General features: G+C 35.8%; 1 protein-coding gene across 12 annotated transcripts in view; it reads right to left on the bottom strand.

Moving 5' to 3' along the window:
• LOC114339297 (ankyrin-3) overlaps positions 1 to 15249 on the bottom strand; it is a 539512-nt gene that overhangs the window by 68380 nt on the left and 455883 nt on the right. For all 12 annotated transcript variants that reach the window (XM_050646489.1, XM_050646490.1, XM_050646493.1 and 9 more), the window contains 4 exons: positions 15008 to 15232; positions 14214 to 14374; positions 4626 to 4837; positions 1857 to 2064 (listed from right to left, as the gene is read on the bottom strand). In XM_050646489.1, coding sequence (XP_050502446.1) covers positions 1857 to 2064; positions 4626 to 4837; positions 14214 to 14374; positions 15008 to 15232 — 806 coding nt within the window. The remainder of the gene's footprint in view (positions 1 to 1856; positions 2065 to 4625; positions 4838 to 14213; positions 14375 to 15007; positions 15233 to 15249) is intronic.

Here is a 15249-nt window from a genome sequence, read left to right as displayed (position 1 = left end):
TTTGAAATTAAAAATGAAGCGACACAATACTCTGGTCAAAATATCGGTGTCGTTTCATTTTTAACTTCAAATATCTCGAAATCTAATGGCTTTATCGTTACAAATGGAGAGTATATTATTTTCATAGAAAGTATTGGACAATCCAAAAATTTAACTAAAATAGCAAATTCGCCAGTGGCGTAGAATTTGGAAAGGGTCAACCATTCACTTTCCCCCGTCGTACGCCTCTGGTAATAGCCATAAACGTTTGTTTAACATAATTTAGTAGTTTGTATAGTATCTATACTTCCTGCCAAGTATGAAAATTATACGTAGAATAGTTTTAAAATGCTGAGCAAAAATAGTTTTTAAATTTCTAGATAAAACACCCTGTAACTCAGTAAGGAACCACATTTTATTTAAGTGTTTTAGGTTAAATCTTCGTATTTTGTGCTAAGGTTTCTCCAGTTACTATATGGACAATTATTAATGAAACACCCTGTATATCTCTATCTTTAAGCAAACCTCTTTACATAAAATAAAATTCACAGACCATGAAATTTCAAAATATTGAAATTTGACAAAGCAATATTACCCCAAGTATGATAGAATAGTATAAACTATAATATGGCATAGAAATATGAAGATGTCCTTAAAATACATTATCTTGGTATATGTACCAATGCTATTTATATGCGAACTTAGCAATATAAAAAAAGTTAAAAATTTTGAGAAAGACTAAAAAATAAAACCGCCCAATAGACCTTCGTCAATCACCAATCAACCCTAATTTGTCCATTGTTGAAAATAGGTCTCATCTAAATATTTTCATCTATATCTGTTCTGCGTCTCTTCTATCCATTTGATCACAATTCTTTTGAGCTTCTCGGTCCATCGCGTTTGAGCTTCCCCGGTTTCGCTTGCCTGCCCGTGGTCCCAACTCAAGCCATTTTTGTGTCTATATGTCGTCTTTCATTCTTGCAACATGCTTCGCCAATCTCCATTTTTGCCTTGTAATACGTTCGATAACATATTTCACTCAGCTTCGTCTACGAATTTCCTCGTTATCTTAGTCTATTTTTCAAGCTTATTCCAAGCACTGATCTCTCCATTTTACATTGTGTCCTCAATCTTTCCGCTGATGTTTTTTTGCGAGTTAAGGTTTCTGCTTCGTATGTGAGGACTGATTGACTGGTTGAAAGCATTTATTTTTAAATGGATTTGGACATTTGTTTTACACACGTCTCTCATTTTTCCGAATACAGCCCCACCTAAACTTACTCTGGAGGTCTTATAGAAGCCAAAATAACACCTAAGAATAGTCACTGAAGCAGTGATTAATGATCATGATGATGGTCAAACAGAGTAGTTAGTGAGTGTAACATAATAATTATAATTCCGACTGTAAGATTTTTTTGTAATGGACAGGTGATACATAGGTTACAAGATTGGAATTTATATTTTGAATAAAACTAGCGAAAAGGTATGCTGTACTGTAAAGTACTCAGCAAATAATTATTCATAAAATTACATTTAGATATAAATGAGTTCATTTTTATCAATCGTCTATTCCAGTGGTTCTCAACCTTTTTGAGTCATGTACCACAAAATACTTTTTATTTTTTTTGTACCACCTAACTGAAACACCTATCTAGCTAGGTAATGTAATTAACTATAACAGTGCTGATTTTGGCTGTGTTTTTGAGTTTTGCGTACCACCGCACACAATATTATGTACCACCAGTGGTACATGTACCACAGATTGAGAACGGCTGATCTATTCTATTGTGAAAATTTTGTATATCAACGTGGTTTGGGAGACAGAGGAACAATTAGTACAAATAATTTATTCCTAAGAGAAATCCTCAAGAACTCACCAGTTATGGAACATAAAAGTCGAAGAGTTGTATTGGACGCTCCTTGATATTGGTTGATCATTCCTTGAGAGTGAGCCTTCGGAGCTGGCATGCTGAGGGTGATGGCTTTGTGGAACTTGCGTCTTCTCGGCTCGACCGTCACTATCGGCGATACAGCTACACCATGACCTAGGAGTTTGGATACGAGTTCGGGTTCTATTGCCTGTGCCTAAGAAATAAAAAAAAGCAAAGAATTTTAATTTTCAATACTGCCAAGGAAAGATTGGAAACCATCACAAAATATTAAATTAATAAATGAATTAAAACTAAAATAAAATGAACCGATTTTATTAAACTTCTTCTTAAAGTCGCCTGTTCATTTCTGAAGATTGGCAACAATTCTTTCTCTAACTATGCGGCTCTCAATAAGAATTGAGTATCCAGACCTGTCCATTCTGATGTTTTTCACTATGGACAAGTTCTCTTACTTGGACCTCTGCTCTCTTCAATTTTCCCCTTCATCAACAGCCTCAAGAGCTCATAATCTCTTTGCTGGGATACATATCCTAGACTAGATAACTGGTTTTGCGCTTCTTGATGATGTTAAGAAATTATCTGTCAATGCCCATTTTACGCAATACTGCCTCGTTAGTCACATAGTTTGCCCATGGTATTTTCAGAAGTCTTTAGGATTTAGGCATAGTGAAAGAGTTGTATTAGTTGAAAGGTGTTTCATTTTAAGTAATTCAGATCTTGAGTATTTAATTCGAGCTCAGATTTCAACCTCCAGGTCTATATCTTTGGTTATCCATGTGCCAAGGTAGTTAAATTTATTGGATCTTTTATCTTCTCCTTCTTCTTCACGTGCCACTCCTAGCGGAGATTGGACATCATTATGGCCACTGCGACTTTATTAGCAGCGCTCCTAAAAAGTTCAATCGAACTACACAGTTCCCACACTTGTTTTTCCCTTTAATTTTGTCCTGCTTGATATTTCTTAAAAGATCGTACCTTTCTAGTTTTTATAGGGGGACATAATTCGCAAATATTTTACGGCTATCCCTACTTTTTCTGTCTTTACACGGCAAATTACGTGTAGTAAAATTCTCACTGGTATGGATATGTAAACTTTACTTGACAATGTTATCATTAACTTTAAAGATGGCTTTTGAATGTTATTGGATAACTGTTACTTGTATAATTAATTGCCTTAACTATTATTAACCCTACACCTGCCACGTGGCTTTGCAAGGCGTCAACTGCCACGTGGGGTGCTCACAGCACCCCTTAAAAATTTTCTGTGATCTTCTTGTTTATGAACAAAATAATGTGTTGAGTAGCACAAGATCATAAAAATACATGTTTTATTAACTTATTAGCTACTAATATATTATAAAAGTTAAAAAATGCAATTAAAAAGGTGTTATAAACAAATTATAAATACCAGGCCATAATAAATTAAGTGAATTAAAATATCTAAAAAAATTTAGATTTATTGAGTATAGAGTCTATATTAATAATTTAAACCAATTATTGCAATAAAAGAATGTAACTTAGACCTGTTTATCAAAAAAACACAAAAAAAATTATAACTTAAACTGCCAGATGGTGACAGCCCAATTTGACTTTAGAGCTACAAGTTCAGAATGATACTAAGTAAGCACTTCAAACCCAAACAGATCTATGCTATATAATATTATAGAAAGCTACTAAGACGCACAGCACGGTTACCAAACTTGACAGGCCAAATATTTGATGAAAATGTGTTATGGGGTGCTAGTAGCACCCCACGTGGCAGGTGCCGGGTTAAAATAAATTAATACGATAATTTTTCCACTAACTATGTATTTAGTGATTGTAATAATTTATCTACTGTACAACAAAAACTAATAATCAATCGAGAAAAGAGGAAAAGTGATAAAGTGATTTTTTAATAATATATTGTTACTATGAAACGCTTACAATTTTGAATATCTTTAACAACAAAATACTTGGATCACTGAATATATCCTGGTGTATTCTCTGCTTTGGATCTTCCATAAATAATAAACAATAAATAACTTTTTATTAAGTTCACGTCTTAAATCAATTATTTATCAAATACACTATCAATATTATTTAATCAACAACTCAAAATATTCCCGATGCCATGTCAAATATTTAAAATTGTCACTGATTGTCACTGTCTGACTGACAATATGCTGACAATATTCTATTCGATTGAGTGTGTTGTATGACAAAGACAGATTTGGAAAATATTATCACGTACATTGTGTTCATTTTTTCGAATACTGAAAAAACAATAAATATTTTTAAAAATTTAAACGCAGAATGAAAAGACTAAATTATTACAAACGGCCGAAACTCCCTTAGAATAAATAAAAAGTTTATTTTGAATGAGATATTTGAAATTAAAAATCACACTAAATTTTTTCTTAGTTTTTCACTCCTGTAACTTATTAAAATAAACAAAGTTCTCAGGGACTTTCGGCCCTCGCTAATAACGTAATCTTTCATTCTGCGTTTAAATTTTTCAAAAATGCTTATTAGTTTTCTCAGGATTCGAAAAAAATAAATCCCATTTGAATAGCATTGGAGCAGTAACTACGTACCCATCCCCTTAAGGTGTTTATTTTGAGATAAATTGTTTTAATGCTTAATGTCTTTCCAGCATTTTTGTAGCTTTATCAACTCTAGCAGCTATTAAAACGATGTCATCAGCAAATCTTATTTGGTTGAGATCCTCTCCATTTATATTAATTCCCGATATAGTACAAATTAAACACTTACCTGTAAACCAACTCTTATTTTCTTGGTTAGAGCATTCGGAGGGAAGACTGCTTGTACAAGCGGCACTGCAATGCTGGACACAGTACCACCGTCTGGACCAATAGCGTGGACTTCTTGTCTGATACGAGAAATAACAGCGAAGTAATGCGGGAAATCATTTGTTAGGATGCGAGTTATGCGACTGGTGTGTAGATCTTCTATCTGACTAAGTTCTACAAAATAAATAAAATATATCAATAACGCCGTCATGTACCAAAAAAGAAGAGGCAGACCAAATAAGGTACTATCTCTACTTGATACCCACATTGAATGGTCAAGTCAAGCCAAATACCTAGGTGTAATTTTGGACAAAAGGCTGACCTTTACAGAACACGTGAAACAAACGATCAACAAAGCTAAAGCCCTTAGGAGTCAACTCTCAACGCTAATAGTTCGAAAGAGTAAACTGAGATAAAGACAAGGTAAAGACAAGACAGTAAATTGTATAATTTTGCCAACACTAACATACGCCTCAGCCGCATGGGGGCACACGTGTAAAACCAACAAGAACAAAATACAAACCATCCAAAACCACATGATCAGGGAAGCTCTGAATATACCTAGACATGTCCCATTAAGATACGTATTTGGACATACGCAACAAAAGAGAGTCCTGAGAATGATAGACGAAAGAGCACACGAAATATTCAACAGTATCAGGAACCATCCTAGCAGATTATTAAGAGAATTGACTTACTATGACGAAAACCAAAGAACGGTACATATACGGCCCAGACAGCAGTTAGCTGGATATAGAGAAAACCCTTAAGAATGAAGAATTGAAATAACCACGGGATAGTCGAACGTAATAACCTTCCGTTACAGTAGTCTGACATCACCACTATGATATAACTTAGATCAGACAACAAACAAATACTTTAACTGAAAACACAAACGTCGCCCTTCAGGCACTAAGTACCCTTCAGGTAGGTCAAATGGACCATAGTCGCGGAAGTTGAGCATCGAGGTCACGTACCGACAGACGTGGGCATGATGGCCACACCTTTCGGGCGCTCAGCCGTCGAGGAGAACAAAATTTAATTTGCAAATTCGGCGACTGAGTGACCGAGCACACACGGTCCGGATAGCGAGATACCGATTTAGATAAGTGCCTTGATGCCCGGAACACACTTTTTTAGAACACAAGTCCAAAGTCAAGTAATAAAATAACTGTCATTAATAGGGAGAACAGCTCTTCTAGCTACCCCTAAAATCAGGTGGCTTAAACACATGAAGTAATACAGAGGATGTCCCATTACCCAGGGCAACCAAAGTAACGTTAAGTACAAAGCCACCCCTTTCGGTATGTCCTTCGATGGGGAGGGGTGGTGGTATAGCTTGAGAGTCAGATAGTCACACTCCATTACAGAGTGTGACCGGTTTGATCTTCGGACATATGGGTCCCACTGTTCCATTGGAACACACATATCCCTGGGGCTGGGGTTGAACGAGTATGTGTGTATGTGTCTATATGAATAACCATTGAATGCAAAAATATGTAAGTAATACTACCAACTCAACGATGAGAATGGAAAGGAAGAGGATGCCAAAGATGATCATAAAACGGGACCCAATCACAAAAAGAAGGAAAGGACGACCCAAACAACGATGGTTTGATAGCGAACAGGAAGATCTGAGAAAAGAGAGAATTGATGATTGGGAAGAAAGAGTAACAAACAGGGATGAATGGAGAATAAGTAAGTCAATTTAGTAGAAGCCACCCCACTTGAGACAAGTTTTATAATACAGTGGACTCTCTCTATAACGAACACGGATATTACGAGGTTTCGCTTAGAGGGTACGCTAGATGTCCCATGAAATTCCTATTAAACACCTCTATAACGAGGCATAATTGGTTATAACTAGGAAAAATGAAATCGAATATGTTTTTTTTACCTATTTTTAGCGAAGTAATGGCTATAAATAAATATGTACCCCAATTGCTTGTATATAGAAATTCCCAACATCTGTGTTATTATCGAGGACAGTGCTGCAATAAACACCGCCTGCAATAACCTCCTTCTTTATGTTTATCTATCGACCGATATTGAATACATATTGCAGGAAAGTTACAATTTACGATTGTAAATTTACGATGGTACGAAGTTTCATTGTTCAGGTCGACCATCGACACCTAATAAACTACGTAAGAGGCATCAAAACATTTCAATATTATTGTTGTCTGATATGTTATCTGCTTATAACGAGGTAATTAGTCCGCCATTTCAGTTCTCGTTATAGAGGGAGTCTACTGTAATATAAGTATTATATTAATTGTATTTTAGCACTAGGCTTTCAAGGCCTGTTGAGCTTTATAAATAAATAACAACCAATTTAAGGCTAGAAGTCAAAGCTAGACTAGCATTACGAACACGACATTAATAGATATATATTCAAATAGAGAAATGAGTCCCAGATCTAAACAATAAATCTGAAAATTCTCGTGGAACCGGTTTCTGGTAAGCTGTTTTTAATTTAATATCTATTCAAATCTAATCTAAACTAACCTACATATATATGGGAACAGAAACAATATTAAAAATCCACAAGGAAAAAGTTTTCCTGTAGTTGGCTGTATACCATGTAATACAAAAAATAGTAAATCCTTTATAAAAAGTATATATTTAAAATCAATAAAAAGGGCTACATCATAATCACATAACTAGTTTTCGACTGGTTTACCAGTCATCATCAGTGTTTACGTGAAGTTTACATGCTAACCACCAAGATATAGTTTACAAAAATATGTGGGTCAAAGCCCTGTATAAGTGGTCCGTTAAGGAAACATCAATTAAAAATGCCAATTAGAGCATGGATGTTTAAACTATTTTAAAATAATGCCCCAGGTAACATCTAAGCTCTGGTGTGACTAGATTACATGGTGAAAGTCTGGTAGCAAATGACCAGACTTTCACCATGTAATCTAGTCACACCAGAGCTCAGATGTTACCTGGGGCATTATTTTAAAATAGTTTAAACATCCATGCTCTAATTGGCATTTTTAATTGATGTTTCCTTAACGGACCACTTATACAAGGCTTTGACCCACATATTTTTGTAAACTATATCTTGGTGGTTAGCATGTAAACTTCACGTAAGCACTGATGATGACTGGTAAACCAGTCGAAAACTAGTTATGTGATTGTGATGTAGCCCTTTTTAGGGATTTTAAATATATACCTTTTATAAAGGATTTACTATTATTATTTTTTTTTAGAAACAATATTATGAGAATATGCTTTTCACAAACGAAGCATGCAAATTTTACAACATACTCTCGAAGTCAATTTTAAGGTTATAAGATTGTGTACATTTCTTTAAAAGCAGCTTTACATCAAGGCTATGCAAGTCTCATGCTATGCAAGTCCATCTTGCATGGCATATCTCTTGCCTAGCCTGACCTTTTTACATCAGAGCTATTTCTGTGCAATTTTTGATACCACTTTCATTGTTGCCAACAAAAGAAATATACCAAAACATTAACTTTAGATATTTCACTTGGAAATTCCAGTCCAACATTAAATATATTCAAGTATAAATCATAAATAATAGGTTTGTTCTAGCAAACAGTCAAACTAGTCAGAAACCGTCAGCAAACAGTTGGTCAGTGAGAGAACATAATACAGTCACCAGTGCTATCCCCTCTACTCGCGCTGGTCCACTATTCGCTGATGGTTTCAAACCGTTTGAAACTGATGCTAGAACAAACCTATTATTACTCCAATAAATAACATTTAAATTTACACAATAAGATTCAGTTTTATTCTAAACTCTACATTTTGTTATATTGGAAACATGATATTTGACAACTTGCATCAAAATAGCATGAAAAATAGGACATGTTTTAATTTTTCGTCTAGCACAAGAATTGCATGGAAATAGCGTGTGGGCATGCGCAGTCACATGATCTGTCTTGCATGGCTCTTGAATAGCATGAAAGCAGTGCCGTATTTCCCATTACGCAAATTACGCCTAGGCGTAAGGCGGCAAAACTGGGGAGGCGGCAAAATTTCAAACAATTATCAGGAAAACTCTTAAACTGAAATTATATACGGGGCCATCACCCAAAATCTATTTTACGTATAATACAGCTAAAAATGAATGAATGTTTGGTAGGTTTCCAATGAAATCTAAAGTCTCCGCCCCGCCGTAACATGGTCGGGCAGAAGTACAATTGTTGGGAATGATTATTTTATCTGACTGTAACAAAAGGATACCGCTTATCTGCCGCGCGATTGCCGCAAAGAAGCCGCTTTAGATAAGAGCCGCGCTACTGATAGTAGTCAAAGGAAGTCGTAAGTGAACGTCTCGATTTTTCTAGTAAACTACTTAACTACTGGAAATTCCTAGAACATTCAGGAAACCCTGCCGGTAGGTATATAAAGCGAACAGTTACAGCTGTGAGCTGTGTGCTCTCACCAGACAGTTGAAGATATGAGTGAGAGAGTGACTAGCAGACAGATTGGCTAGACAGAGTGGTTTTAGTAGTGAGATAGTGTTAAGTAAGTGTTATTAGTTATTATTTGTAAAGAAGTAGAAGAGTGAAGAGTATTGAGTATTAGAAATCTGTAAATATTAGTAGGTAAATAGTGCAAGTATTGTTATACTTATAAGTGGACTTGTTGAAATAAAGTAGTAGTTTAAAGTTTTAAAGTGAGTTGTTGGTTTATTGAAGAACGAAGAACCCACGGAAAATACGACGGGTAAAAGTCGTAACAATATTCAATATTGTTCATCCTAGTCAGTTAGTTTAAACTGTTTAAAGTGTCGAGTCCAGTGTCGCAAAATTTTCAACACTATGAGTGACGGCCGAAAACGATTAAGTGGAGCGCAATACAAGACGCTTGCTGAGGAAAACGGGAGAAAACTTCATGCAGTTTTAGACAAAACAAAAAAATTAAACAACTATTTTTTAATTAAACCTACAACTACAACTTCCAAAGCGCAAACACATGATTCGGATTCGGAATCGGAGACTGTTACTGCTGTGTCTGCTGTACCTATACCACCAGATAATGCGGAAGCGATGGACACGGAGCCAAGTGAGAGTGAGTATCGATTATGTCATTATGTGAATAAATGTGTTTTTTAACTACATTGCTACTCTTGGACTCTTTGGGCATCTCTTTGGCTCTTTGGCATATTTTAAATTTTCATTTAAATGGAATGCCCTGATTCTGATTGCCCTGTATATTTTGGGCTGAAATGAAACATCATTTTCTCAATTTTCGACACTTATATGGTATCTTCGTTTCTTCGTACGTAACTGTTAATAATTGTTAGTCCTATCAAAAAAAATCATTGGGGGTAACTTTAAAACGGTAAACACAAATTTTAAAATTACCATCTCGTTTATGATATGGGGGAAAATAAAAAAATTACAATTTTGAAATGACTTCATAAATCCTTAATTAGTAGAGTTACAAAAAAATGTTTGATGTACAATTTTATTTATGAAAGTTTTACAATATTATACCATCTTCGATTATCAAAATGCAAATTTTTAGTTTAGAGGCATATTCGCATATTCGCATATTTTATTGTTCTAGGGTCAGAATCTAAAATAGAAGCATTTGCATGTGCATCAGCTTCAGTAAATCCACAATGTTTACAAGCAGTTATCAGTAACGACCCTGCCGAATGGAAGGCCAACGATGCTACTATCGATTATTTGTTGTCCTTACCAAATGAAATATGCCAAAATACAGATGAGGATTTTTCACTAACAAAAACTGTTATTGGCAATAAGACACCGTATCTTACTAAGAACGTTTTCCGTCGGAAACTTGCCAATGAGGAAGAACAACCTCGTAGATACTTAATATATTCACCATCAAAGAAATCCCTGTTTTGCATTCCATGTCGTCTTTTCGGAGGAACCTCAAAAATGGCCACTGATGGCGTAAATGATTGGAGTAATGTAAATAAAATTTTGAATTTACATGACAACTCCCACGAACACGCCAAATCCCAAGTAACCTTATTGCGGCGTCAACAAAAGCAAAACCAAATTGATTCATTGCTGTGTCAGCAAATAAGACTCGAAGAAGATTACTGGCGAAAAGTGTTAAAGCGGGTGGTTGCAGTGACTAAAAAATTGGCTTCCAGAGGTTTACCGTTTAGAGGAACAGTTAAAAAATTCGGCAATCCAAACAACGGAAACTTCATGATGTGTCTGGAGCTCACAGCGGAATTTGATCCGTTTTTAGCCACGCATGTATCTCAGCACGGAAATCCGGGAAGTGGTAAAACGTCATACCCATACCTCTCATCTACAATATGTGAAGAATTTATCGACTTAATGTCGACTGAGGTTCTGAATCACATTATGTCCGAAATTGGAAAGTCAAAATACTATTCAATTATAATTGACTCAACACCCGACATGGCACATATTGATCAATTATCCGTAATCATCAGATATGTTACAGAAAATGGAAAACCAGTAGAGCGCTTCGTTGGCTTTTTGCCAAATGTGGGACATAAATCTGAAGATATGGAAAATGCTGTAATTTATAAATTGGAGAAGCACAATTTGGAATTAAAACATTGTCGAGGTCAGTACTACGACAACGCTAGTAATATGTCCGGCTGTTACAGTGGTTTACAAGCAAGGATTTTGAAACGCAACCCGCTCGCTGATTACCTACCATGTGCCGCCCATTCATTGAATTTGGTTGGCGTCTGCGCTGCCGAATGTGCCGGAGAGGCTGTAAGGTTTTTTGAAACGGTGCAGAGCCTATATACTTTTTTCTCGGCGTCTACTCGTCGTTGGGAAATTCTACTTTCCAATTTAAAACCCGGCGCAAAAGTTCCAAAACGGGTCGACGGAACAAGATGGTCTGCACGCCATGATGCTTTAATGAGCTTACACGGGAGCTGGAGCAATTATTTAAATGCTTTGACAACAATTGAAGAAGCGGTTTCAGAAAAACCAACGGTTCGAACGGAGGCAGCTGGGATTAAACGTCGCTTAAACCGTTTCGAATGTGCCTTCATGTCGGTTTTTTGGGAAGTGATATTAGAGCGTATCTATAAAACCAACAAAACTCTTCAGGGCGTCGATATCGATACTGGCGACGTAACTAGACTCTTTTTATCATTGATAAATTTTGTCAAATCTTTGCGAAATACTGCCATGTTTGAAACGTACATTGACAAAGCCAAAAATATTATGGATGAAAGATACGATGATGACCATCAAAGAAATCGGAGACGTAAACTTTTCCCAGATGAAAATAGGGATGGTGACACAATTCTGACAGGAAGGGAACAGCTAAAAGTGGACACATATTTTTCTATACTTGATAGGGTTTCCATGGAACTGAACAAAAGATATGAAGCATATGAGTGTTTTCAAAAAATTTGGATTCTTTTACGTTATAAAAGAAAGTTCGCAAGAACAGTTAATCAAAAGTGCCAGGTACCTACAGGAATGTTATAAGGACGATCTGGAGGATGCGTTTCCAACAGAATGTTTGCATTTCTCGGAACTGTTTAAAGAAACAGACATAAAATACGAAAAATGCACTTTATCAAATATGCTCTCGCACATTCGACAATACAATTTGGAAGCAGTTTTTCCCAACGTTGAAATCGCCCTACGTATATTTGTTGCTATGGCTGTCACAGTTTGTTCGGCGGAGCGCTCATTTTCTACCCTCAAACGATTAAAGACGTATTTAAGATCAACAATGGAACAAGAGCGATTAAATGCATTGACAATTTTGACGATAGAATCTGATTTGACAACAAGCTTAGATTTTGATAATATTATAAACTCGTTTGCGGCTATGAAATCCCGGCGAAAACTAATATAATATTATTATAGTTCATATAGTTGTGAAAATAAATATTTAAATTTAAAATTCTGGTTTTATTGCTGTTTTTACCTAGCTAACCTAAGGGCGGCATTTTTTAACTGGCGTAGAAACTGGGCGGAAAATTGGTAAATCCGGCACTGCATGAAAGTAGCATAATGTAAAGCTGTCTTAAAGGACTGTACCATATTATAATTGGTGAATATATTTTCCAGTGTGTTAATGAACATTTTGTCTCAAAGCAATGAACAATCCCAAAACAAATACAAAACTGGACACCGCAAGGTAGAAGAAGAAGAGGTAGACCGAGGAAAAGTTGACAGGCAGGAATAAAAAAAGCCATGGATGAAAGAGGTCTGCAAGTAGATCAATGTGCGGACAGAGAGGAATGGCGAACGGGTATCGGAAGACGACGGAGAACGTTGTAAACTGATAATAATATATAGAGTGTCCCAAAAGTAGTGGAATGGTCGACTATTTCGCGAACTAAACATCGGATCGAAAAACTGAAAAATACGTGTTCAATCATTTTCAAAAATCTATCCAATGACACCAAACACCAACCCCCACTACACCCCCTGGAGGTGGGGTGGGGGGTAACTTTAAAATCTCAAATGGAAACCCCTAGTTTTTCTTGCAGATTTGGATTCGTTACGTAAAAGTAAGCAACTTTTATTCAAGACATTTTTTCGAACTGTGGATAGATGGCGCTATAATTGGGAAAAACGATTTATCCTGATACCATAGGTAAATTATAGAACGGTCTAATATCTCGAGGAATACACTTCCAAATGAGAAACCAAAAAACAGGTTTTTAATATTTTTCAAAAACCTATCGATAAACACCAAAAATGACCCTCCAACCCACCCCCTGAAGACGGGGTAAGGGGTAAATTTAAAAACTTAAATAGCAACCCCCACTTTTTATTGCAGATTCGAATTCGTCATGAAAAATTAAGAACATTTATTCAAAACATTTTTTAAAATTGCTGATAGATGGCGCTAATAAATCGTATTTTTCCAATTAAAGCGCCATCTATCAACAATTCTAAAAAATGTTTCGAATAAATGTTGCTTAATTTTTCATGACGAATCCGAATCTGTAATAAAAAGTGGGGGTTGCTATTTAAGATTTTAAAGTTACCCCCAACCCCACCTCCAGGGGGTAGGTTGGAGGGTCATGTTTAGTGTTATTCGATAGGTTTTCGAAAAGTATTAAAAACCTTTTTTTTGGTTTCTCATTTGGAAGTGTATTTCTCGAGATATTAGACCGTTTCTATAATTTACCTATGGTATCAGGATAAATCGTTTTTCTCAATTATAGCGCCATCTATCCACAGTTCGAAAAAATGTCTTGAATAAAAGTTGCTTACTTTTACGTAACGAATCCAAATTTGCAAGGAAAACTAGGGGTTTCCATTTGAGATTTTAAAGTTACTCTCCACCCCACCTCCAGGGGGTGTAGTGGGGGTTGGTGTTTGGTGTCATTGGATAGATTTTTGAAAATGATTGAACACCTATTTTTCAGTTTTTCGATCCGATGTTTAGTTCGCGAAATATTCGACCGTTCCACTACTTTTGGGACACCCTGTATATATTATATATAATGAACATGCCAATGCCAATGCAATTTTCATCAGAGACGAAGATAAGGAATCTGACATGCTTCATTTAGGACTCCTTCTGAGTTGAAACTCAGGTAGCTATTTAAAATATATTGATACTGTACCTTCTCCATCAAAACTATGATTTAATACATCTTGTATAGCTTCTTCACTAGCCTCCAAAGTATGTTCTTTCCATGTTTCACCGTTGTCGGATCTCAGGACGATTATTTCCCTTTGTTTACCTCTTAGTGAAGCAAAATGCGGCACTTCAAGTATCACTGGTCTAAAAATTTAATTATCATAAAGATTATGCAGTTTTAAACTTTTGTTCTTTTTCATTTTAACTATATCATTTCCGAATTAAGGTTTTTTGAGAGAATTGTGGCAACTCCGCTAACCTGTGTTAGTTGAAGCTTCTGTTCGAGTACGAGTTTCTGGTGCAATAGAGCTGTTAGAACGAATATAATAAGTGAGTTTTGAAGCAAGGCTGTTCATAAATAAATCAAAAACAAAGTTTATGATTAATGAGTTAATAATTTTACTTTAATTTTTAAAATATTTTTTATTTAAAAACTACATAATTTCAAAACTAAACAGGTTTCCCATTCCCTTAGGCCAAAAATATGTAGCTACTACATTGCTGCTACATTGCCATATTTTGACTTTTATTTGTGTCAGTCGAAATGACTGTGTCAGTCAATTTTGAGGTTAATGCCCCTTAATGCTAACAACCATATTGTCATCGAGAGAGCTCAGTTGCCACAATTATCTCAATATAATAAAATGTATGTATTTATGTATCTAAATATATAGTACAATGTATGTTCCCTATCTCCAGCTGAACGATTTACGTACTGTATAAAAATAAATAAATTATGTATTTCTAAATTATTTAGTCTAAATACTGAAAACTTACCCTAAGAATTTAGCGCCAACAGGACCAAGCTCTAGCAGTCTGCTAGCCAGTGCTTCCCCTTCCATCAGTGGTGGTGGAGTTGGAGTTCTTTGAGGTCTGACGTAGCGGCAAGTAATTCTTGTAGGACTAGAAGCGCATCTTGGGGGAACGATGACTCTGACACCGGAATGACGACATCCTCGCATGGCCCCACCTCGAGCATCGACAATGAAAGACACCAGGAAACTAAGAAAATATTATAT

Source organism: Diabrotica virgifera, chromosome 3, assembly GCF_917563875.1.
Source record: "Diabrotica virgifera virgifera chromosome 3, PGI_DIABVI_V3a".
Taxonomy (NCBI): Eukaryota; Metazoa; Arthropoda; class Insecta; order Coleoptera; family Chrysomelidae; genus Diabrotica; species Diabrotica virgifera.
This window is presented reverse-complemented; position numbering and strand designations above follow the sequence as displayed.